Genomic DNA, 24908 nt, shown 5'->3' on the forward strand with positions numbered 1-24908 from the left:
CTAAATTACATTGACATTCGACCATGTCTTCTAGCTATTTCACTTTTCTCGTCTACCAGTGTATTTATAGAGTGAGCTTTGTGATGTGTTTACGCTTTACCATTGCTCTTCTGTGTTTCAAGATTTGAACTAGGCTAAAGGTTTGCAGCTTGTTATTTAGGTAGGTTCTTTGTATCAACCCTATCAAACAAAAATACTGTCCAGATTTTTTAACAATCTTTTTGCTTTTGGTGACCGTTACCTCTGTAAAGGCAGAGACTAAGTTTTGTATTGTTAAGTTACCTGGTGCAAACTGTGTGTGATCAAAAGCATATTGTACAGTAGGGAACAATCAAATGAGACAGTGCAGTTGTTACGACACTGACCTTACATTTGGGAGGACAGAGTTTGCTCTATTCAACCATTCTGATTTAGCTTTTCCCAAATAATTTCAAGCAAATGCTGTGATGATTCCTGCAGTAAGGCCAGGACCCACCATCTGGCCTTTCCTTGTAAAGACATATTTATATATTCTTTGCATATGTATATTTCGAATTATCTATTTTCTTTGGCGCCCAATGACCTTGCCGTCGGTGTGGTGGCTTGCGGGCCTCAGCGATAAAGTCAGATGTACAAGAGGAGCAACCACAACAATGGGTATCTGTTGAGAGGCCAAACAAATGTGTGGTTTCTGATGAAGGGTCACAGTCTTTTCAGTAGCTGAAGAGGCAACAGTCTGGATGATTGACAGATCTGGCATTGTAATGCCAAACAAAACAGCTTTACTGTGCTGGTACTGCGAATGGCTGAAAGCAAGGGGAAGCTACAGTCTTAAATTTTCCTGAGGGCATGCACCTCTACTGTGTTGTTAAATGATGATCGCATCCTCTCGAGTAAAATATTCCAGAGGTAAAATAGCCAGCCATTTGGAGTTCTGGGTGGGGACTACTCAGGAGGATGCTGTTGTCAGGAGAAACAAAACTGGTGTTCTACAGATCAGAGCATAGTTGTTAGATCCCTTAACTGGGCATGTAAATTAGAAAATTTAAATTTAAGGAAAATTGATGGGCTGAAGTTATATGTAGTGGGTATTATTGAAGTTTGGTGGTGGGAGGAGCTGGACTTCTGGTCAGATGAATACAGGGTTATAAATACAAAAGCACGTAGGGATAATGCAGGAGTGGGTTTAATAATGAATAAGAAAAATTGGAATGTGGGTAAGCTACTATGAACAGCATAGTGGACACATTATCATAGCCAAGATAGATACAAAGCCCACAATTGTAGTAGAGGGGTTTGGTGGGCGCACGACAGCAAGGTCTTCAGCGCCCGTTCAGTATCCTAGTGAGACGGGTGTCAAGAAAAAAAAAAGCTCAGAACATTTACATAAAACGGAACATAAAACACGGGGAACAATCATTGGAAAATATGTGCTCACCCACACCAAAGCGTGGGATGAAGCAGGGCGTCAGCAGTAAAACATGGACAACACAGGAAGAAAATAAGAGAGGGAGCTAAAACAATGTAGCAGATGGAAGTGGCTGGCTGACTGCAAGGAAAAAAAGGGAGGAGTCAGCCACTCTGCAATACACTAAAACCTCCAGCCTAAAAGTTTAGGCCAGAGTCCAGACACATCACAAAACTTAAAAACCCTAGACACACACGTCTCATCGTTAGCTAAAACACAAGGCAGATCCCCATCAACTTGTGCTGCTGCCCTTGCATCACGGTATAAAATGCAGTCTGTTAAAATGTGCCGGACAGAGATGTGCACACCACAGGCATCACAAAACGGAGGATCCTCCCGCCGTAATAAATAGCTATGCGTCACAGGACAGTGCCCGATCCGCAGACGTGTGAGGGCCACCTCTTCCCGCCTGAGCAACCGGCAGGAGGAACGCCACGGCCGAGTGGTTGACTTTACCGACCGCAGTTTATTGGCCGTCACCGCCAGCCATTTGGCCTCCCACAACTCCATGCTCTTCCTGTGGAGTGCAGCGATGACTGACTGCAAGGGGATAGGGCACTGGACCACATCCTGCTCTCTGCAGGCCTCCTTGGCAGCCCGATCAGCCTGTTCATTGCCCCATATGCCGACATGACCAGGCACCCAGCAGAAGGATACCTCTTTACCCCGCCGTTGGAGCAAGTACAGTTGGTCATGTATCAGCTGGACCATCTCCTCAGTCGGGTATAGGTCCTGCAGTGATTGTAAGGCACTAAGAGAATCGGAGCAGAGAAGAAATCGATCGCCCCGAACACGATTCATCTGCTCCAGTGCCTTCAGGATCGCGTGGAGCTCCGCTGCGAAAACGGTATATTCAGCAGGGAGGCGAATCCGGGTAACATGATCAGGGAACACCACAGAACAGCCAAGGGAAGTCTCCTGTTTGGAGCCATCAGTATAAACGACAGTGAAACCGTGATGCACATCTAAAATGTTAAAAAACAGTGACTGGAATGTAAAATCTGGCGTGCCATCCTTCTTAAAACGAGTCAAATCTAAAATAAGTTTGGGTCTTCGGAGGAGCCAAGGTGGAGATCTGCTCCAACCGCGACGTAAAACACGAAGACCAGTCATAGACATTGCAGCGAGGCAATCCTGTGCGCGAATCCCATAGGGCTGCGTCGCACGTTGCCGGTTATGAAATAACCGTGCCAGAGGAGGCTGAGCAACGGTATGGTATGCAGGGGTGTATGGTGTGGACAAAGTTTTATACGCCTGGCGGACCGTAAGTAGCTGTCGCCGCATATGAAGTGGCGGTTCACCAGCCTCTGCACAGAGGCTTGGTATGGGGCTAGTTCGGAATGCCCCAGTGGCCAACCGAAGCCCTTCATGGTGCACAACGTCCAAAATCTTTAAGTAAGAAGGCCTCGCGGACCCATACACCGTGCACCCATAATCGAGCCGAGATCGCACAAACGCCCTGTAAAACTGGAGCAGACAAGTCCTGTCAGCTCCCCAAGTACTGTGGCTAAGACATTTTAAAATACTTAAAGCCTGAAGCGACCGCCGTTTCAGGTCTTTAAGATGAGGCAACCACGTGAGCCGCGAGTCAAAAAGTAGCCCCAGAAATCTCACCGTGTCTTTAAAAGACAGAATAGTGTCCCTCAAGCGCAACTCAGGAACGGTGAAAATCGAACGAGAACGGTTAAAAAGAACACATACAGACTTCTCGGTGGAAAACTTAAATCCACTCTTCAGCGCCCAGTCATCCAAACGCCTAATCGTAAGTTGCAACTGACGAGTTGTCGTTGCAAGGCTTGAAGAAGAGCAGAACAAAGAGAAATCATCCACAAACAAAGAACACTGGACAGGACTTTTCACTATGGACGTAATGCTATTAATAGCGATGGCAAAGAGAGTCACACTTAAAACGCTACCCTGAGGGACACCATTCTCCTGCTCAAAGCGATCAGACAGGGCGTCATCAATTCGGTATCGAAAATATCGTGGCGAGAGGAAAGACTGAATAAAAAGAGGAAGACAACCACGAAAACCCCATTCGTGAAGCTGCTCCAGGATGAGACGCCTCCAAGTGGTATCGTAGGCCTTCTCGATGTCGAAAAATACACCTATAAGGTGATGACGGCGTAGGAAAGCTTGTTGTATAGCCGCCTCCAGGAGGGCAAGGTTATCAAAGGTGGAACGAAACCTCCTGAACCCACACTGAAAGCGACTAAGTAGTTGCCGGGATTCTAACATCCAGACAAGGCGGCGGTTGACCATCCGCTCAAAGGTCTTCCCTATGCAACTAGTGAGGGCAATACTACGGTAGCTACTTGGGCTCGTGCGGTCTTTCCCAGGTTTTAAAAAAGGGATTAAAACTGCCCCACGCCACGCGTCAGGAAAGTGACCCGACGCCCAAATGGCATTAAAAAGTGCGAGGAGGATTTCTTTGTTGCGCATTGTGAGGTGCCACAGCATACTGTAATGGATCCTGTCGTGACCAGGGGAAGTGTCACGAGCTCCAGACAATGCAGAATCCAGCTCCCACATAGAAAAAGGGCAGTTGTAAACTTCATGAGAGGTGGGCTGGAAGTTCAGACTACACCTCTCAGCAACCGCTCTATGGCGCTGGAAACCTGGATCCTGACTGGTTGTGGCAGTAACTGTCGCAAAATATGCTGCCATAGTCTGGGCAATGTCTCGCGGATCTGTGTGGAGAGTGCCGTTATTCATTACAGCAGCTATGGGGCACCTCCCTCCTCTGCCAGAAATTCTCCTAATGGTCTCCCACACAATGGAACTTTTGGTGGAACGAGTAATGGTGTTCAGGAACTTTTGCCATGACCTCTTCTTGCTCTCACGAATAATGCGGCGACATCTCGCCCTCGCCACCCGAAAGGCTGCAAGATTCTCAGCAGTCGGCCGACACTTGAACCGCCGCAGGGCCGCACGCCTGGTCCTGATTGCAGAGCGGCATTCGTCACTCCACCAAGGCACAGGTGGCCTTTTCCGGTGGCCTGTGGACTGTGGAATGGATGCTGCAGCGGCGTGATGGACCGTTTTGGTAATATGATCCACCCACACCTCAACATTCGCAGTGTTCGAATTGGGCCAACTGGCTATAAAGTGTCCAGTCAGCTCCACTGAGCACCCATCGTGGTGGTCTCCTTTCGGGGCCCACGCCATCTGGCAGGTGAATCCAGATTGGGAAATGATCACTGCCGTGCAAGTCAGCGACCACTTCCCAGTGAGCACTAGCGGCAAGAGCTGGAGAGCAAAACGAGAGATCTATGGCAGAGAACGACCCAGTCGCCGTGCAGAAATGAGTACTCTGTCCTCCATTGAGCAAGTAGGCACAGGATGACAGGAGAAGCCTCTCAATTGCTCTACCCCTGGGGCAGGTAATTGCAGAGCCCCAAAGCACATTGTGGGCATTAAAATCACCACAAATAATGAATGGCTGGGGGAGCTGTGTAAGAAGGTCGGTGAGGGCCGCTTCATCAAGAGCATCATGTGGGGGCAAGTAAAGTGAACATACAGTCACTGGATGACGCACGTGCACGGACACAGCGACGGCCTGTAGAGTCGTCGTAAGTGAGAGAGGCGAGGAATGGTAGTCCGTCCTGACGAAAATACCTACGCCTCCTCTAGCTCTCTCTCCACTCAGGTCGTCCTTTTTGTGGAGTGTATAGCCTCGTATCTCAGGGGAGTATGATGGATGGAAATACGTCTCCTGGAGACAGAGACACAGTGGTCTACCCTGAGAAAGTAGACGAAGTTCCTCCACATGCGTCCTGAACCCTTGCAAGTTCCACTGGAGTATGGGAGCCATCTATGTTGGGGGTAGCACCTTCATCCTGTCTCTCCGACGGGGTGGGGAGACCGCACCAGGTGGAGGGGCAGGCGTGGGACGAGATGATTGCCCCACACATACATCGTACTCCATCAACTCTGGAGAAGAGTCAGATGAAGCCTCGCGTAAAACAACATCCGCATGGTCAGATGGTTTACCACGGGATTTGACCCGCTGTTGCTGCTGCACAGTAGCTTTCTGTAGCTTGGTGGACTTTGGGGGAGCGGATGTGGGAGTGGTAATTGGCGCACTGGGCTTGGGGACCACCTCAGCTGTTGGAGGCGCGAGGGGCTGGACCAAGTCCGCCACTGTACCTTTGTCTGCCGTGCGAGGAGGGGCTACTGGCTCTGAAACACTGGCTGTGTTGCAAGTGCACTGACAGCTGCAGGTGTTAGTGCCAACACTCACCACCTTGGTCTGCGTCGAGGCATCGACTTTTGGAGTAGGCTTCTGTACCAGGGATGCAAAAGATGTAGCAAATGTGGGAGGTTGCATCGACTTATAAATCTTCTTGGCCTCACCATAGGGGATACGCTTGGTTGTTTTTATTTCCTGGACCTTGCGTTCCTCTAAAAATATGTGGCAGTCCCTACTCCAAACAGGGTGATTCCCAGAGCAATTAATACATTTAGCCGGAGACAAGCAACCAACTCCTTCATGAGCAGCCTGACCACAGTTTCCACAAGTCGCTTCGCCTTTACAGCCTAAGGTGGTATGCCCAAAACGCTGGCATTTGAAACAGCGCATTGGGGCCGGGAAATAAGGCCTCACACTAAGGCGAAGGAAGCCAGCTTTAACATGTTCAGGAGGTTTTGTGCTACTGAAGGTTAGAATAAAGGAGTCGGATTTGACAAGAGTGCCATCAACCCTCTTCATGATGTGTTGGACATCAACGATACCTTCCGGAGCCCACTCACGTTGCAGTTCTTCCTTGGGAATATCAGCTAGATCCCGGCATGTCACAACACCTTTGCTATAGTTCAAGGTGCTGCGCAGTTCAGTGTCTATGGCATACTCTCCAAGGCATTTAGCAGATTGGAGGTTAGTTGCTTGCTGAGAAGTGGAAGTTTCCACTAGCAAGGTCCCATTACGTAAGCGCTTCACCGATTTTAAGGAGCCACAGATTCCCTCCAATCCCTTTTGAATATAGAAGGGCGAAACCTTCTCGAAACTACCCTCCTTCCGTTTCACAATGAGAAACACATTCGGATTACCAGAATGCATTCTGTTACCTAAGACTGGACTGTTCAAAGAAGCGCCGGAGTCAGGGGGACTGACTGCACGGGCCCTCTTAAGAGACTGGGTGTTAGAACCTTCCAGCGGCCCACCCTTTCCGCTGGGAGGAAGAAAAGAGGATTTCGAAGGATCCATCTCGGTCCCACGAGCAGCTAGGGAACTAGAAGTCCACCTAGACAGAGCCCCGCGTGCCTAGGTAAGCCTTATACAACTGAGGTGCGGCAGGTTCCCCAGAGGTTGCCCGCTATCGACTGTTCCACCTCAACAGCCATGCATCTCATCGGCGCGCAGCACACCTTGAGATTGAGGGGTTTTTTATAGAGGTTTATTCCATCCTCGCGATCCGGGCAGTCAAGCCAAGATCCCCATTCCCTGAGACACACAACGTTCCACCGCCGCGCCGCACGGTGGTCGTTGAAGTATGCCCAGAGGTTACGGTGACAGGGGACTGGCGGCGCTTACCAGTCCCCAGCTCAGGAACCCCGGGGTCGCCAAGCCCGTACCCAGCAAATGAATGCTGAGCCCCTGGGGGCAAAGCCCACAATTACCACAGCAGTACAAGTTACATGCCAAGTAGCCTCAAGGATGATGAAGAGATTAAAGAAATATATGGTGAGGCAAAATAAATTATTCAGATAGTTAAGGGAGATGAAAATGTAATTGTTGACAGAAGGAAAATAGTAGGTACATGTGGACTTGGGGAAAGGAATGAGAGGAAACCACCTGGTAGAATTCTGCACACAGGATAATTTAATCATTGCTAACACATGGTTTAGGGATCATGAAAGAAGATTGTGTATATGGAAGAGATCTGGTTTCAGACTGATTATATGTTCGTAAGACAGAGATTTTGGAACCAGATTTTAAAATTTAAGACATTTCCAGGGAGAGATGTGGACTCTGACCACTATTTATTGCTTATGAACTATACATTAAAACTGAAGACACTGCAAAAAGGTAGGAAATTAAGGAGATGAAACCTGAATAAGCTGAAAGACTCAAGAGGTTGTTGAGAGTTTCAGAGGGGGCATTAGGCAATGGTTGACTAGAACAATAGAAAGGAATACAGGAGAAGATGAATGGATAGCTTTAAGAGATGAAGCAGTGAAGGCAGCAGAGGATCAAACAGGTAAAAAGACAAGGCCCAGTGGAAATCCTTCGATAACACAGGAGATACTGAATTTAATTGATGAAAGGAGGAAATATAAAGAGGCAGTAAATGAAGCAAGCGAAAGGGAATACAAACATGTAAAAAATGACACTGACAGGAAGTGCAAAACGGCTAAGCACAAATGGCTAAAGGACAGACGTAAATATTTAGAAGCATATTTCAGTAGGGGAAAAATACATACTGCCTACAGGAAAATTAAGGAGTTTTTTGGAAAAAGAGAAGCAGCTTTACGAATATCTAGAGCTCAAATGGAAAACCAGTACTAAGCAAAGAAGGGAAAGCTGAATGCTGAATGGAGTACGAAGGCAGTATTATAGAAAAAGCGGACAATGATGAGAGAGATGATACTGCGAGAAGAATCTGACAGACCACTGAAAGACTTAAGTCAAAACAAGGCGTCTGGAGTAGATGACATACCGTCAGAACTACTGACAGCCTTGGGAGAGCAAGTTATAACAAAATTCTTCCATCTGGTGTACAAGATGTATGAAACAGGCAAAATAACTCAGACTTCAAGAAGGATGTCATATTTCCAATTCCAATGAAAGCGACTGCTGACAGGCGTGAAAATTACCGAACCATCAGTTTGGATTTTGAAGAAATGTATGAACACACAAGGCAATACCGACCCTATGACTTGTCAGAGTGGGAAAGGCAAACCTACATTTATAGCATTTGTTGATTTAGTTACAGCTTTTGACAATGTTGACTGGAATACTCTCTTTGAAATTCTGACAGTAGCAAGGGTAAAATAAAGGAAGTGAAAGGCTATTTACAACTCATACAGAAATCAAACAGCAGTTATAAGAGTCTGGGGGCATGAAAGGGAAGTTGAGAAGGGAGTGAGGCACAGTTGTACTCTACCCCCAATGTTGTTGAATGTGTACACTGAGCAAGCAGCGAAGGAAATCAAGGAAAAAATTTCAGTGGGAATTAAAATTCAGGGAGGAGAAATAAAAACTTTGAGGTTTGACAATGACATTATAATTCTGTCAGAGACAGCAAAAGACTTGGAAGAGCAGTTGAAAAGAATGGACAGTGTCTTGAAAGGAGGGTGTAAGAGGAATATCAACAAAATCAAAACAAGGAAAATGGACTGTAGTTGAATTCATAAGATGATGCTGAAGGAATTACATTAGGAAATGAGACATTGTGGTGCTATAGAGAAATGTTGAAGATTAGGTGGTTGTATCACATAATTAATGAGGAAGTACTGATTAGAATTGGGGAGACAGGAAATCTGTGGCACAACTTCACTAAAATAAGGGATCAGTTGACTGGACACATTCTGAGACACCAAGCACCAGCATTTTAGTATTGGCAGGACATCTGGAGGGTAAAAATTGTAGACGGAGACCAAGAGATGAACACAGTAAGCAGATTTCAAGGGATGTATGTTGCAGTATTGAAAAGGCTTTAACAGGATAGATTAGCATGGAGAGCTGCATCAAACCAGCCTTTGGAGTGAAGACCACCACCACCACAACAACAACAACATTTTCATTGTATTATGACGATAAATCCTGTTTCAGTGTGAGATGACCACTGGATAAATAAACAAATGAATAATGTTCATCAATCCTTATGTCTCTGGCAACACTTTAAAGGATCAAGTCTGTCTCCAGCCAGGAGATGGAAGTACTTCTTTTGCATGTGGATTGTCAGACTAGTTTGTTTGATGAAGTTTTCTGACAATGTGTTACAAATGACTTCAACTGACTGACTGTCCTTACTGCCCGTAATGTATGTGCAGTCAATACTTGGCAAATTAGTCACTCACTTCTGCTACAATATGCTTGAGGCACTACTGTGCTACCATGTTCAAGCTATCTTTGAATGACTTCATGACTAATGTGTCTGAATCTAGTTGATAGATACATTGAATTATTAATCTATATCATAGTCAGAGTCGAATCCAGGATTTTGGTCAGAAGGAAGGGGTTGCTGAGCTCCCAGAAATTTTGTGTCACTTTGTCATCTCCAAATTCTGTAGAGTAAACAAAGGTTTTTTTCTTAATCTATTATGAGGAATCTTCAGATATTTAGTGTGCACTGTGACCATAATGGGCTATGGCTTTCTAGTTTTTTGAGCGTTGGCAACACTGAGTGGTAGTAAAGCTTAGTAGGAAAGTGGTAATATGTAAACTCATATTGCAGTTTTCCAGTTATGTGCAAGATGATGGCAAGAAATCCCACAAAGTGTGAGCCACAAGCTGTGGTGTGTGTCCTACTTGTGGAAGGAATAACATCTACGGAAGTTTTTTTTGCAAATCAAAACGGCTTACGGTGAAGGTGTTATGAACATAATGAGTGTGCTTATGTGGTGTAGGAAGTTTAGTGGAAGCAGAACAAATGTTCACGATGAACAGAGGACTAGAAGATCTTCCATTTTGACTGAGGAGTTGGTGCAAAAAATCGAGGAAACTGTACATGACGACAGCTGATTGATGGTGGATGACATTTCTGTGATGTTTCCACAAGTCTCCAGAACTCTATTATATGAGGCACTCATAGAATTTCTGCCTTAGGGAGAGACCATCAATGCACAACAATGTTGCGAGACACTAAAAAACTGCAAAGGAGCATTCAAAATAAAAGGAGGGGAATGTTGACAAGAGGAGTGTGCTTGTTGCATGATTATGCTCATATTCACAAAGCCTTAGCCACCTAGGTGCTCTTGGACTCGTTTGGTTGGGAAGTTTCTACCCACCCGCCACATTCCCCCAACTTGGCACCTTCAGATTATCATCTTTCAACATCCCTGAAGGCACACAAGTGGAATTAAAGTTTCAACCTACAAGCAGTTGCACAAAGAGGTTCTGAAGGGAGGGAAGGAGCTGGCGGGAGAGTTATTCGCGGAGGGCATAAATAAGCTTGTGCCATGCCTCACCACATCTACTGAATGGGATGGTGATTATGTAGAAAAACAGTCAACACTTGTATCAACAAATATACTTTTTCTAATAAAGTACAAAAATCTAGTACACTTAAGTACTGCAATAGGGAGAAAATTTTCGAGTATGTGAAGGATATGTAGAAAAGATGTTGGCGATGGATCATCATCATCATCATCATCATCATCATCATCATCATCATCATCATCATCATCTGGGTTGGGGGCTGCAGCCATATAGCCTCTCCTTGGATCCACCTCTGATCTACATTAATTGACTCTAATGTGATATCAAAAATTTTGCTACTTTCTACTTTGGGTTCCAATAACCTTTACATTCAAAAAAGTTTTGCAGCATCTTCATGACTTGCATTGTTTGTGTTTATTTTTATCACAAACCTCTTTCTCAGTACTCTTTGATCACAGGACTGATCGAGATTGAAATCCAGGCATTGTACAACATGTGGCTTGTAAATTCATGGCATTTACTGTGAAACGTGGTAGTTAACAACTAATAGCTTGACATTTTAATTCTCCACTGCTCCTGGTGGATTCATTGTTGGATTATAAAATATGCAACAGATCTAGGATCATCTAGCAACATGCTGTCAGAAGTTGTTGGGACATGGAACTGGCAGAGTGTGCAAGTCATAAAGACAGGAACAGAAGCAAGAGAAAGATTATGGATTAATATTCTGTTTATGGTGAGGCCATCAGACACAAAATGCAGCCAAATGTGAGCATGGACAAACAGTGAATTAGTTATAGGCTGGCTTTTCAAAAGAACCACTGTTGCATTCATCTTGAAATGAGTCAAGAAAAGATAAGCAGATGTCACTAATAACAGTTTGTTTGCAGGGTCAAGAACTTTCCTTTGTACTTGTGCGTACCATCAGTTATGAAGAGGGAATATCTCTGTAAGAACTAATGTGGGCACTTGAAACAAAATACTTTTAACTCACATCACTACATTCTATTACAATATTTAAATGGTGTGAGAGAGGTTCCCAGATTGGTGCCTTGTCTCTTGATTTAAAGGGAACCTGTCATGCAGCTTAGCTTTGTACTCTGCTAAGCATAAGCTGAAGTATATTCATTGACTGCTAATCTGATATCACAAAATTTGTGTCAAAGTTTCCTAACTCCAGAAGTATGGACTTTTATTGGACCTCAAACTATGTAATTGAAAAAGCAATACTACTTATCTGCCAATCAGTTATTCTCATGTTTGATAATTGTTTAGAATCTGGAGTTTTTCCTAAAGTGCGAAATACTGCTACAATTATACCAATCTAGCAAAAGGAGGACATAATAAATCTGCTCCAAAACTACTGCCTATTATCTACCGTTCAGTTTTCTACAAAGTTTTTGAGTCTCTTATGTACAACCATCTTTAGCTGTAATCAAGTCCTTTTTAAGCAGCAGGAGACACCTCAATTAAAAAGACATGCTCTTCAAAGAAGGAAGTTCAGACTGGTGTGTCACTGGGCTCAGGCCTTGGTCCAATTCTTTTCATTGTTGCAATTTCTGATTTATCATCTAATGTAGGAGCTAATTCAGTAACATGTTATGCAGACAATGACACTGGTCAATATACACCACAATACTGTGGAATTGCATCTACAAATTCAAGAAAAATTAATTGGTCTCCATCTAATGAACTCCTTTATTATCCTGATAAAACATAGAAACTAATCCCAGGATTAACTAAAGATCTAAAAAACAAATTAGTTAAATCTTTTGGCTTTCACACTGATTTTAATTTAGATGGGGAGGAGCATATTAGTCATGTCTGCAACAGAATAGCTTGGGTATGCTGTCTAATTTGGGAATAGACAAACACAGTCACTTACGAGTGTCTGAAGATGACATTCTCTAGTCTTTTCTAGGCACATATCTCGTTCAGCAGACTAAAATAGGGACATTCTTGTTATGTCATTGAAGTTTGGAAAATTCAAAGAAGAGGAAGAAAGAAAGTAATCAGAATAACGAGAAAACTGAATCCTAAGGAACAATGCTGTCCCCTTTTTACCAAGCTGAAGATGCTGAATGTTGCAAATCTACATACCTCTGCAGAATTACTTTATATCAATAACAGTTTAAGATACATGAGATCAGAGGGAATATACACAATCTCAATACCAGAGGCAAACTGGTCCTCAATGGACTAAGACACACACTGGTAAAGAATGGAACTAACAGAAAATAATATGTTTAAATATCTTTAATAACCTTCCAAAATCTGCTTGGTCCTTCCCCTATACAAGAATTAATCCATCCAAATAGATGATTTCTTAGCAGACAGAGCATAGTACGTTGTTTTCAAAAACTAGATTTCAGTTAGAGAAGAGAGAGAGCCAAACATAGCACAAGGAGTATGTGAGGACAGTTGTGTTCATGATACACTGAAGCAACATAGTATATAATTTCAGTAGGTTATTTGGACTGTACAGATAGACAAAAACACTTCTCTAAATAAATGAAAATTAACATAATTCTAGCCATCCAGTTGGCATTTAATTTATTTACACTACCAGTTTCGATGTTCCATTCCACCATCTTCAGGCCCCTAAACAAATGTAAATTTGGAGGAATCCAGTCTCGTGTGCAGTCATAACAGGAGCCAATATTAAATACCTTCTGTCTGTAGATCTCTGCTTTACATGATACTATCACTTTGTTCATCAACCGACAGTTAAACAAAGCTTCAGAGCCTTATGGAATCTCTATTAAATTCTATACTGAAACTGCGGCTGAGTTAGCCCTTCTTCTAATATCTCACGTAAAGCCCTCAAACAAAAAACCGTGCCCAGTAGTTGGAAGAAAGCACAGGTCACACCCATCTAAAAGAAGGTTACTAGAAGTGATCCACAAAACTACTGTCTAATATTCTTGACATTGATTTATTGTAGAATCTTATAACATATTCTGAGCTCAAACATAATGAGATACTTGAAAATAATTACCTCCTCATTGCCAACCAGCACAAATTCTAAAAACATTGATCATATGAAACCCAATTCACATTTTCCTCACACGAAATACTGAAAGCTTTGGATCAAGACAGTCAGGTAGATGCAGTATTTCTTGACTTCTGAAAAGCGTTTGAATCAGTGCTACACTTGTACTTATTGTTAAAAATACAATCATGGGGTATAAAGTGAAATTTGTGACTGGACTGAAGACTTTTTGGTAGGGGGGATGCACCATGCCCATGTGGAGTTGCTAGTCTCCTATTGGGCAGCTTCCCAGGTGGCAAGCCAGGCAATGTTCACTAATATGGTGGACAGTGGGGAAATAAAATACCCAGGACAGACCAGAACTAGCAAACCACAGCCTTGTGGCTGGAAGTTGGGTCTCCAAAGGCTAAGGGAAAAAATCCTGAATAAAAATTACATGTCTACTGGTAGAGGTTTGATGTAGGGTTGACAGCCCACTCTGCAGAAAATACCTGTTACAAAACTTCAACAAAGAAAAGCCGCATGGATAAAGGATGATGGACGTGGCATGGACACGGTTGTGGAGGAAAGGTAACCAAATGATGGATACAAGAAAAATAAGAAAAGAAAGAAAAGCAATATAAATCATAAATCGGATTTATTTATTGGTACTTGGAAAGTGAGATCACTATACAGTCCAGGAGCCCTGAAAGTGATTCTATAACAAATAATGAACCTGAAGTAGAGCATCATAGCATTACAAAAACTAAGATGGACTGGGAGTGGAATCCTAGATAAGAAAGAAGCAAACATATTTTATAGCTGTAGTGAAAGGAACCATGAGTTCAAGACAGGATTGGTGTTGCATCACCAATTAAATCACTCGGTAATAGGATTCAACCCCATAAACCCAAGACTATCAAAACCTAGGATAGAAGGGAAATTCTTCAATTCCTCCACAATTAAAGCTCATACACCAACTGAAGAATCAGAGGATTATGAGAAAGAAGCTCTCTACAAATCTCTGGAAAGATATTATGATGAATGCCCAGAGTATGATATAAAACCCCAGATGGAGACCTAAATTCCCAGGTGGGAAGAGAACAAATCTGTAGACCAAATGGAGCTATGTACAGTAAACATGCCATAAGCAATGACAATGGGACAAGATTGATGCTATTTGCAACATCCAGAAACATGGTGGTAGGCTCCACATTGTTCTCACACAAGGAAATACATCAGGGAACATGGACAGCACCAGATCGAAATACAAAAAAACAGAGTGACCACATACTAATTGACGCAAGGATATAAGGAGTTTAAGAGGTCCAAATATAAACACAGATGACTTCCTAGTTTGAGCATGGGTGAGGGCAAGAATATTTAATGCAGTGAAAGGAACTTGGCCCAGGACACAGAAATATCACATCACAGCTTTAGAATTCAAGGAAGGAAGGGAACAATACTAGGAGAGATTAATTCAGGCCTTTGAAAACACTGGAGAATGCAACAACATTGATGAGCCATGGAGAATTATAAAAAAAGACAGTGCAGATAGCAGCAAATAAGATACTTGGGAACAGTGTGCAGCAAACAAGAACCTCGTGGTTCAATACCAAATGTGAAACAGTAACAAATGGGTATAAAAAAAAAGAACCATACAGAAGAACATTATTACCACATTGTATAAGGATAAGGGAAGAATATAATGAAAAACAGATAATTGGAGCAAGGTTCGATCAAAGGAAAATGAGGGAGTGCTTGTAGGCAAATTTTGAAGGAATGGAACTTCTGAGAAGTGGAAATGAGGCAAGGAAATTTTATACAGAAGTGAATAAGACAAAGAAACCTTTCAGGATCAGAACAAGTTTAATAAAAGATGAGAGAGCTAAATTATAGAGGTGTTGCTGCTTTGATAAACTCCTTAATCCAAGACCAGTTGTATCAAGGAACCCAACAGAAACACAGCAGGAAGAAAGCCCAGATAACAGTGTGAACAGAGGTGTGAACTGCAATGAGGAAACTAAATAACAACAAGGCAGCAGGAATGAATGGCATTCCAGCAGAACTTCTCAAGCAAGGAGGCTCTAAATTGGAAAGGAACATCCTGAAACTGGCTAATCTAATGTGGGAAGTAGAAAAAATGCCTCAAATATGGAAAGAGGGAATTATATGCCCTTTATATTAGTAAGGACACCAGATGAATGCGGTAACTACAGAGGGACCACACTGCTTAATCTGGGATATAAAATCCTCTCTAACATACTGTATGATCAACTCCATCCAATAATACAGAGGGAAACAGGACTGTACCAGTATGGATTTATCCCCAGTAAGTCAACTATCAACCAGACAAATTCCGGGAAAAACAAAGGAATATGGGCTTGGAGTGTATCATCTTTTCATTGATTTTAAAGCAGTTTACAATAGTATAGAACAACAGCAAATATATCAAGCTCTAGGAGAATTGGGCATTAAAAAAAACTACTTAAGGAAAGTTGCCCAATAGGCTGGAAATTAAAAATGGGATATAGCAAAGTGATGCACTGGCATGTCTCCTACTCCTCGCCGCCTTGGAGAAGGCGATGAGAAAAGAAGAATTCTGAAGTCATCTAGGCTGAGGCGGGCTGGACATGTGACACATATGAATGATACAGAAATACCAAAAAATATTTTACAAAGAAAGCCAGGTGGGCAGAGGGAATGTGGTTGACCGAAAACTAGATGGGAGGACAGAGTCATAGAAGACCTTTTTGGAAGACGGGCTACTGGAGTTGGAAAATGCTAGCAAGGAACCAGGATAAGCTGAAGGCAATAATTGAAGAGGCCAAGACTCATCATGAGTTGCAGAGCTGCAGAAGAAGATGCAGCATGTTATCCTGGATGAAGAGTCACTGTCAGATGTAGAAGTACTTTCAGGTGTGCCCATGGAAGTGTGTTGGAACCCTTGTTGTTCATGTTGTACATTAATGAACTTGTGGATAATGTGAATAGTAACCTCTGACTTTTTGCAGATGATACAGTTATCCATAATGAAGTCTGAAGAAAGCTGCATAAATATTCAGTCAAATCTTGATAATATTTCAAAGTGGTGCAAAGAATGGCAACTTGCTTTAAATGTTCAGAAATGAAAAATTGTGCAATTCACAAAATGAAAAATAGTAGTATCCTACAACTATAAAATCAATGAGTCACAGGTGGAATTGGCCAACTCACACAAATACTTGGGTATAACAATTTGTGGGGATAGGAAACGGAATGATCACATAGGCTCAGTGATGGATAGAGAGGGGGTTAGACTTCGGTTTATTGGTAGAAAACTGGGGAAGTGCAATCAGTCCACAAAGGATATTGCTTACAAGTCACTCGTGTGAACCAATCTAGAATACTGCTGAAGTGTGTAGGTCTCTTACCAAATAGGACTAATAGAGATATTGAATGTATACAGAGAAGGACAGCACAAATGACCACAGGTTAGTCTTATAAGTGGGAGAGTTTCACAGAGATGCTAAAGAAAATGAACTGGCAGACTATTGCAGACAGATGTAAACTATATGCTTTAACTCTTCCAGTACAGTGACTTGAAAACTTACATTAAGAAACCTACCCATCACTAACCTTTCTTAACCTCTGAAGAGAACTTTTCTTTCTTGCATAATAAATTAATCATAATGTTAAAATAATATCCTGCTGAATATTAAATAACTGTCTTTTTCTGTATGTCTTCATTTTTAAAGAGAACATGGTCAGGAAAAATAAATAGAGAGAATTTTTAAGTAAACTGAAAAGTAATCTCAGGAACTGTTCATGTATTCAGACGAATAGTCTAAAAACTATAATATTTGCTTTGAAGAATATTAAAAAGCTGGTGATATTAATAAATTGTTATTATTATTACTATTATTATTATTATTATTATTATTAACTGTCACTCATACATTTCATGTTGCGTTTGAGAACAATGTTTGTATCAGCATCATACAGACGTTTTGTTCTATACCAGACCACAGCCTAAAAACCTGGATAAGTAAGTTAATTATTACAAAATATTCTTGAAAATGTCAGAACAGAGTAAGAACTCTAATTTCAAGGAGTTCCTCAAACAAAGACAGAAATTTTTAAAACTCAAGTTCTTCCTCAGTGCTGATTGATCCAACAAGAAAACTGGGAATTTTTTATTCATGGATGTTCACAGTTAGTTGTCTGTATACAATTTGGATTTTATTGCATTGCTTAAATACCTTAAAAAGTTCTCAGAAAAGCACTATCTCCATATTGATCTAAGACATGTGATGAATATAAACAGTATTTCATTAATTTGTCTTTACATCTTATTATTTGCAATATTCAAAGTAGCTCATAGAATTTCAAAAACATTAAAATACAAGAATAGAAAGTGTGAAGTATTAGAAACTACAGATAGATCACATGACATAATTTGGAAAATCCACTGCTTATAATCAATGAAGCACTATAGTTCAGCTATTTTTGTAGTAGCCTTGACTATTGCCATATGTCTTTTAAAAAAATGAAGAAACAGTTTATTTTGCATATTTCCAGTCACTAATAATATATGGAATAATTTTTTAAGGGAAAATCAACTTACAGACAGAATATTTTCCGAATATGTAAGTGTGTAAAGAATTGTATCTTGTGTCACATTCTACAATATTCTGTAGAGACCTCCTTTTTTTTAAAAAAACACCCTTGGTATTTTGACAGTTACTTCACAAAATACACATTCATTAATGCCTTTTGTTATCATCAATATTTCTGTTTTCTTAAACAACAGTGACAAGCTAGGACTATAAACAGATCTACTAAGCATTTAAGGGTTTACCAGCAGGAAAGGAATCAGGTAAGGGGTTCAGATTTATTTAACAACCTGCTTGAGCACATTAAATGTTATTGGGCAATGAGATGGAGTTTTAACACTCAATAAAAAAAATAAAAAATAAATAAAAAAATCTGTTAAGCAATTCCTACACAACAGAAGACCTTCATCACAGAAACTGAAATTTAATGTTTCAGGTTATTTTATAGTTAGAATTAGCACTATATTAGAGTAGTAGTTAGAATAAACAGTGTAATACTGTAGTCTTATCCAACACAGTCATTTCGTTATATTTCATTTGAATAAATAAAAACATCTTTGACTTTTTTCCACACCCCAGAGACCACTCTCCACAGGATCCATGGATTTATTTCGTGGTTTAGTTTGGTTTCAAAGGAAGCAAAGTTAATAATACATTTCTGACCTGAATGACTGACATCCAATTAACACACAGGATGAAAAAGAAAAAAAAGAATCACAACACCCTTTCACAGAAACGAATATGAGCATGTGACAAGTCATAACTTATGCTGCTTGACTCATTCATTCAAACTGGCAGGTTAAATGGAAGAGAGAGGCTGAGAAGATAGTGTGTAAAAATTTCTGCTTGCAAGACATGAAGATTTGGAGCAGCTGTTAATAAAATGAAGAAGCAAGCCAGAGAACAAAATTGTCCAACAGTAAATAGAGCTAGACAAATATATATAGTGGTACAAAACATAATATCACCACACAAAAAGGGAGGGAGCAGGGGTGCACATATGAACAAGATTTATTTTGGATAAAAATTCTAAGACTGACGTTAAAATTAAAATAAACCTTAGTATTTTTAAATGGGGCAAGACCTACCAGTGGCTTATGCTACGGGTGCAAGGTGTCCCCAATCTTTTTCAACCTGAATGAAATACTGAAAACTTGGAAAGAAATACCAATAGGTCTGTCTGGGATAGACTGAAGTTAGTTAGAAAAAAAAAATTGTTTGCAGATTGTCAACAGCTTTACAAGAATGTTATTAAAGTAAAATAGATGAAAATGGCAGTGTTTTGCAGAGAAATTTCCAGAGATAAAAAACTTGTTCTCACTGACACTGTCTTTGAACAAGTATATAAATCTTGTCACTTATGCTGTCAAATGTGTCTTAAGAATAAATACAATATAGCTAATAGATTATAGCAAAGGGACATTCAAACAACAAACTTGTTATAATTACAAATTATAGCAGAAGTACACTGAAAGACTTAATGTTTGCCAGACAGAGCAGCAAAGATATTGGCAAAACACTGAATATAAAGCTGTATTGAAATGCTCTGGCAATAATAAGCAAAAATGGAAGAATTACATTAACAGGATGCCAAGTATAGGGCAGAGCTTGAAATTATAAATCAAACTATTTGAAGATGAAGTGGACATTCCTGTGATGTAGGTCAACTCCCACAACCAGAACATCTGGAAAAAATTGTAACTTTGAGTGAAAACTTTAAAATCCGTCCTTAAACCAGTAGTATAAATGACAAATTAGAAACTGCATGTTGAACAACACACTGGATGTAAATGAAATATGGAAAAATGACAAAGGATGACAGTGTTTGAAATGTTCTACATGGCTATAAGAATTGTATGAAATGAAGGAATATTACATGAGGTGCATTTGGAAAACTGAAAATTAAAGGAAAGGTAAATACTGAGAAAATCTACAATTACATGAAATTGTAGTGAAAAAGACAGTATGAAATTCTCATTCCCTCATCTCCAAAAAACCTTTATGGCACAAGTACTTTAGAAGCTCACTGGTAGACAGCAACTAGTTTGCATAACACAGGAGTTGACAAGTTTTTTTATTTCTTATTCTAGTGGTTGCTCTACTGCTAGTTGTGTCAAGTTTGTCCTAAGATCAGTTAGATTAATCATAAATAACTGTTCATAAACGGAATGAATTTCTGCTAGCTTTCCCTCAATCAATTTATTCATCTTGTTCCACATCCTTGAAGGTTCTCCACACGATGGGTTCTACGGTATATGACAACGAAATTATTTGAATGAATGACCATAATGGCTCTTAAGTTGGACACCATTGTGGCAGTTTATCTGGTACCTGCACTGGTGTAGGAACATAATGCAAATCCACACACAAAACTTTCACATGACATCAACTTGCTGTCTAACGCACCGAAACTTTTTTTTAGTGTTGAAAGAGCAGCCAAAGGCTGATTTCTACATACATTGAAGTGAGCTCCAAAACACACACACACACACACACACACACACACACACACGCACTCTCTCTCTCTCTCTATGCAGTAAAAAAATATTAATCCCCATGCCAAACACGTAACATATGAATACCCTGCAGGCACGCTCTGAGGAAACACCGTAGCTACATGAAAAAGTTGAAAAGAGATTCGTTCCAGTTCCACATGTAAATAGAGTAAACAAACGCTTTTCTATTTATAATCACACTGGGCTCGTCTGCAAATTCTCTCCCTTCGAATTCAATTCTTGGACAGAGAAATCAATTTCCCACAGAGCTATGAGACTGGTTTATAAAATCGGTTACTGTAATATCAAACAATGTATCCCACATTTACTAGTCGGCGATGTGCAGTTTGACGTTGCGCAGACCATTTTATCACGCCATGTAAACAAGTATGTAAACTCGACTTCCACAATGTTTAGAGTTCAAATAAGCAAATAGCAGTAACGGTGGAAAACTTCGTTTCTAACGATGGGTGGGAGATGCCCCAAAACGAGTGACACTGTATTGATAACATTGCAAGTATACGGTTATTTTTGCATTCTTGTGGATTGAAGTCGTACAACACAAGACCTTATAGACCGACAAACTCGTAAAATACACCGTTTATAATTTCGTGTTGGGCAAATGACTGATTAGACTTGTACTTGGTTAAGAGGCTTTTACCTGGGTGTAATCTACTCCAGGCCCAATAATCGGCAAACCATCAACATCCATTATAATTATTAGAAGAGTAGTAATATATTTAACACATTAGTGTGATCAAAGAAAAGTATTCATTTTAACAATTGACAGCCCTTAAATCTGCAAGGCAGGACTAAATGCTTTGACCAGCGCCATCTTATTTGTCGTAGTAACAAGTGAGCATGTCAGCCCGTGTTTATAGTAAACTATTAAATTCTTCCGGGAGAAAACCGTCTGAGAAGAATTGAAGTTTAACTGTTCGAGGTGCCAAAGTTTAAAGTTTTATCCTAAAAAAATTGTAATGGAAGTTCTCCCGTCGTTAGATACAGTGTACCAAGCGGTTTTTACACTGTACCATAATCCAGATCCAACAGAGAAAGAAAAAGCATCATCATGGCTTGGAACATTGCAGAGTTCTGTAAGTACTATTATTTTGACTGAAACTGAATATTTTCCTGGTATGGTTTAGGTGGAGTGATGTTTAGGTAATGCTACCTGCATGCTAACTGTGGTAGCGTTTGATACGACCATCATGTTTATGCATTCATTTAAGAGTTACCTTTCAGGTTTATGCTTGGAAGATAGCTGATGAAATGCTGCAGCAAAAGCGGGATTTAGAATCTTGCTATTTTGCTGCGCAAACAATGCGAACAAAAATTCAAATGTCATTTCATGAGCTTCCGTCAGAAGCGCACAACTCCTTGCGTGACTCGCTCATGGAACACATAAGTCAGGTTACAGACGCAACCAATACAGTCATTGTTACCCAGGTAAGGTATTTATTACATGCCCAGTTTAGATTCCTAGAATTGCAATGTTGGGGCCTATCCATCGATAATGCTCTAGTTTTGTAACTTTACTTTCAGCTTTGTCTTGCTCTTGCGGATCTGGCACTTCAGATGCCATCATGGCAGAAACCCGTGGTGGATTTGATAAGTAAATTTAGCCAAGGGAATGTATGGCCGTTGCTGGAAATTCTGACAGTTATGCCAGAAGAAGTTAACTCAAGATCCTTAAGGCTAGGTGCAAACAGAAGGCATGAAGTGATGCAGGAACTGGGTTCAACTGCGAGCACTGTTACAGAATTCTTGGTGAGTCAATTCAGCATGCAATGGATAAGGAATAATTTGTATGAACAGTGTCTTGAAATCTTTCAAGGCGTGTGTGTTTTAGACAGTGATTAACTTGAAAAATATGTACAAGCTAAATGAGAGGGATAGGACTGAAGTAATAGACGTACCGCAGAGCTAATTTGATATTTCAGGTATTTTCAGGGGTCAGTAGGTACATTTATATAATGTGAACCCTGTGCCCGAAGAATGACATAGTAATCACGAACAAATAAATTTGCAATAATGAATTAGGTTCCGTTTATATTTTTGCTATTGCACTCCTATGGCTGTATTGCTACCGGCATGAAACAACTGTTGTATTATGAGCCAAAGTTATTATTTGTATTTGCTTTCATATTTTGTTCAGTGTCTGAAAAGATCACAGCATATAAATAATGCTCATGTTGCTATTTGTTGTTGTGTATTAGAATACAACAAATTTATCTGTTTCCATACACTATGGTTAGTTTTTCCAGAAATTTCAACTCTGTGGTAACTGACAAACAGCTAACTACATACATGATATTGCACTTTACCAGGCTGCAAATGTGGTGAATACCCTCCACACTCTTGCCAGAAATGGCATTGTTTTGAGTTGTGCAGGGAGTGAATGCAATATGTGAGGGCTCAGATGAATATGTAAAATTTTACTCATAGCAACAGCAGCATAGTGTGCTGATGTTGGGAAAGACTAACCATGAAGTAAATAATTAATGCTGTTCCTGCTCTATTGTTGATGGGTTTTTGTATGTAACCTCACACTCAGTAAATTAATTATCCTTGTAAAGTGAACATTTCGTAACAAAACGTTTGCATTACTATGAATTTCATGTAATTCCCTGCATTGATTAGTCCTTGCCAACATAACCTCAGTACGCTGCCACTATCAGAAATAAAATTTAACCAATGGGCCCCTCTGTGATGGGGACAGTCACTGACTAAACATGTTCGCAGTATAAGTCTCAATTGGTTTGTCCTATACCAAATGATTTTTTTTTTTTTTTTTTTTTGCAGAGATTAAGAACATGTCAGTAGTAAATTGCTTACCCAATGCCAATGAATTGCTTTCCTCACCATAAGGACACAAATTATTGTACACTAATACTCTGTAAGCATTTTGTGTCAGAATAATACCATCTACAATTTTCCAAAAATTTTGTTCCTTCTACTGCTAATGTTGTTGTATTTCTTTTTCCATGAATAAATTTGTGACAGAATTAGGTGTTGGGAAGTGATCACACTGTTTTACTTTGACCAAAAAGTAGCTGTCCTTGAGTTCACTCAACAAGTTTTAGAAAGCTAAAATTGTAGCCTATGGTTTCCAGTCGTATTTACAGTGACTGGTTTGTTTTCTGAACAGTGTAGATACCGATAAACACTTTTATGGGTGCCACCAAGGCTCCTGCAAAGCTGTATTTTTCTGCTATTAGTTTAGACTATTTCGTTGTCATCTGGCAGGCGTGAAAACTTGATAAATTTTGTTCTTTGAGGAGTCATTTCACAGTGATATTGGATTTGTCATTATAATACAGTATGCTAGGTCACACAATTTTTAAAAAAAAGTTGCAGGAAAATTGTTTTATAGCAAAGTCGTTTATCAAAGCACTGGAGGACAACTTAAAGCAGATTTTGCATTTTGAATGTATACAAGGGAGAGACTTATCTTACAGTTCTAGTACTTTAATTTAATGGAGGAAATTGGGAAATTATGAAATTGGGATGCCACTAACAAAGTTGTTGAACACTTCTGTCCTAAACATTTGGACAAAGGTAAGGCAGTACACTTAAGTTAGAAACTGCTTATAATGCTGTGATTGTAAGGTCAAAACTTGACATTCTGGGTTATGCTTAAGCCTTTTGTCAGGATTTCATTCATTTCCTTATGTCCAGTGCTCCCTTTTGATTCAGAGAGTGACATTTGTCTCTTTGCAATCTCTTGCGACATTTTATACCCATTTTACTTCATCTTTAACTTCCAGATGTGGATATTGTCTGCAAACTATGTTGTGGTATTGTAAATTTGGTAGTGAGACTCTTTGGGACTTTGTAGAGGCTTAAATTATAGGAGAATGTATTAGTTTTTGTTGCTCTCTACTACTTTCAGAAGTTTGTTGTTTGTTATATCCATAAGATCCTGAGTGCTGCAAAGAGAATCATTGTTTTACCAGTCCATTGTTAGACCCATACAAAAATTTGTCATTCTTGATAGAAGCAATATCTGAGGAACGATTTAAGAAAGCAGATAATGGATGTAATATACTCCTTGTCTGAAAAAGTTATTAGTACCCGACTGCTGATATTAAATCATTCACATCCCAAGGGAGTGAGAATAGTTTTGTTTAAATAAGTATTTGACACATGCCAGTTGATCAATACTACTGCACATCCGGTGGCAGTTGTTGATACCTTGCCAGCTGAAGTGGCCGAGCGGTTCTAGGCGCTTCAGTCTGGAAACGTGCGACCGCTATGGTCGCGGGTTCGAATCCTGCCTTTTGCATTGCTGTGT

At 40.5% G+C, this 24908-nt stretch overlaps 2 protein-coding genes across 3 annotated transcripts in view; one reads left to right on the forward strand and one right to left on the reverse strand.

Annotated features, from left to right (window-relative positions):
• The window catches only part of LOC126194634 (WASH complex subunit 3), a 61646-nt gene extending 40218 nt beyond the window's left edge, over nucleotides 1-21428 (reverse strand). The window contains exon 1 of one of the 2 annotated variants that reach the window (XM_049932803.1): nucleotides 21273-21428. In XM_049932803.1, the coding sequence (XP_049788760.1) occupies nucleotides 21273-21323 (51 nt within the window). In that variant the 5' untranslated portion in view covers nucleotides 21324-21428. The remainder of the gene's footprint in view (nucleotides 1-21272) is intronic. The other variant, XM_049932802.1, reaches the window with a different exon arrangement.
• Nucleotides 21429-21439: 11 nt separating this feature from the next.
• The window catches only part of LOC126194632 (transportin-3), a 202484-nt gene continuing 199015 nt past the window's right edge, over nucleotides 21440-24908 (forward strand). Inside the window, exons 1-3 of the mRNA XM_049932800.1 lie at nucleotides 21440-21708; nucleotides 21857-22060; nucleotides 22157-22381. Of these exons, the coding sequence (XP_049788757.1) occupies nucleotides 21592-21708; nucleotides 21857-22060; nucleotides 22157-22381 (546 nt within the window). The 5' untranslated portion in view covers nucleotides 21440-21591. The remainder of the gene's footprint in view (nucleotides 21709-21856; nucleotides 22061-22156; nucleotides 22382-24908) is intronic.

The sequence above is a fragment of the Schistocerca nitens genome, chromosome 7 (assembly GCF_023898315.1).
Source record: "Schistocerca nitens isolate TAMUIC-IGC-003100 chromosome 7, iqSchNite1.1, whole genome shotgun sequence".
Classification (NCBI taxonomy): Eukaryota; Metazoa; Arthropoda; class Insecta; order Orthoptera; family Acrididae; genus Schistocerca; species Schistocerca nitens.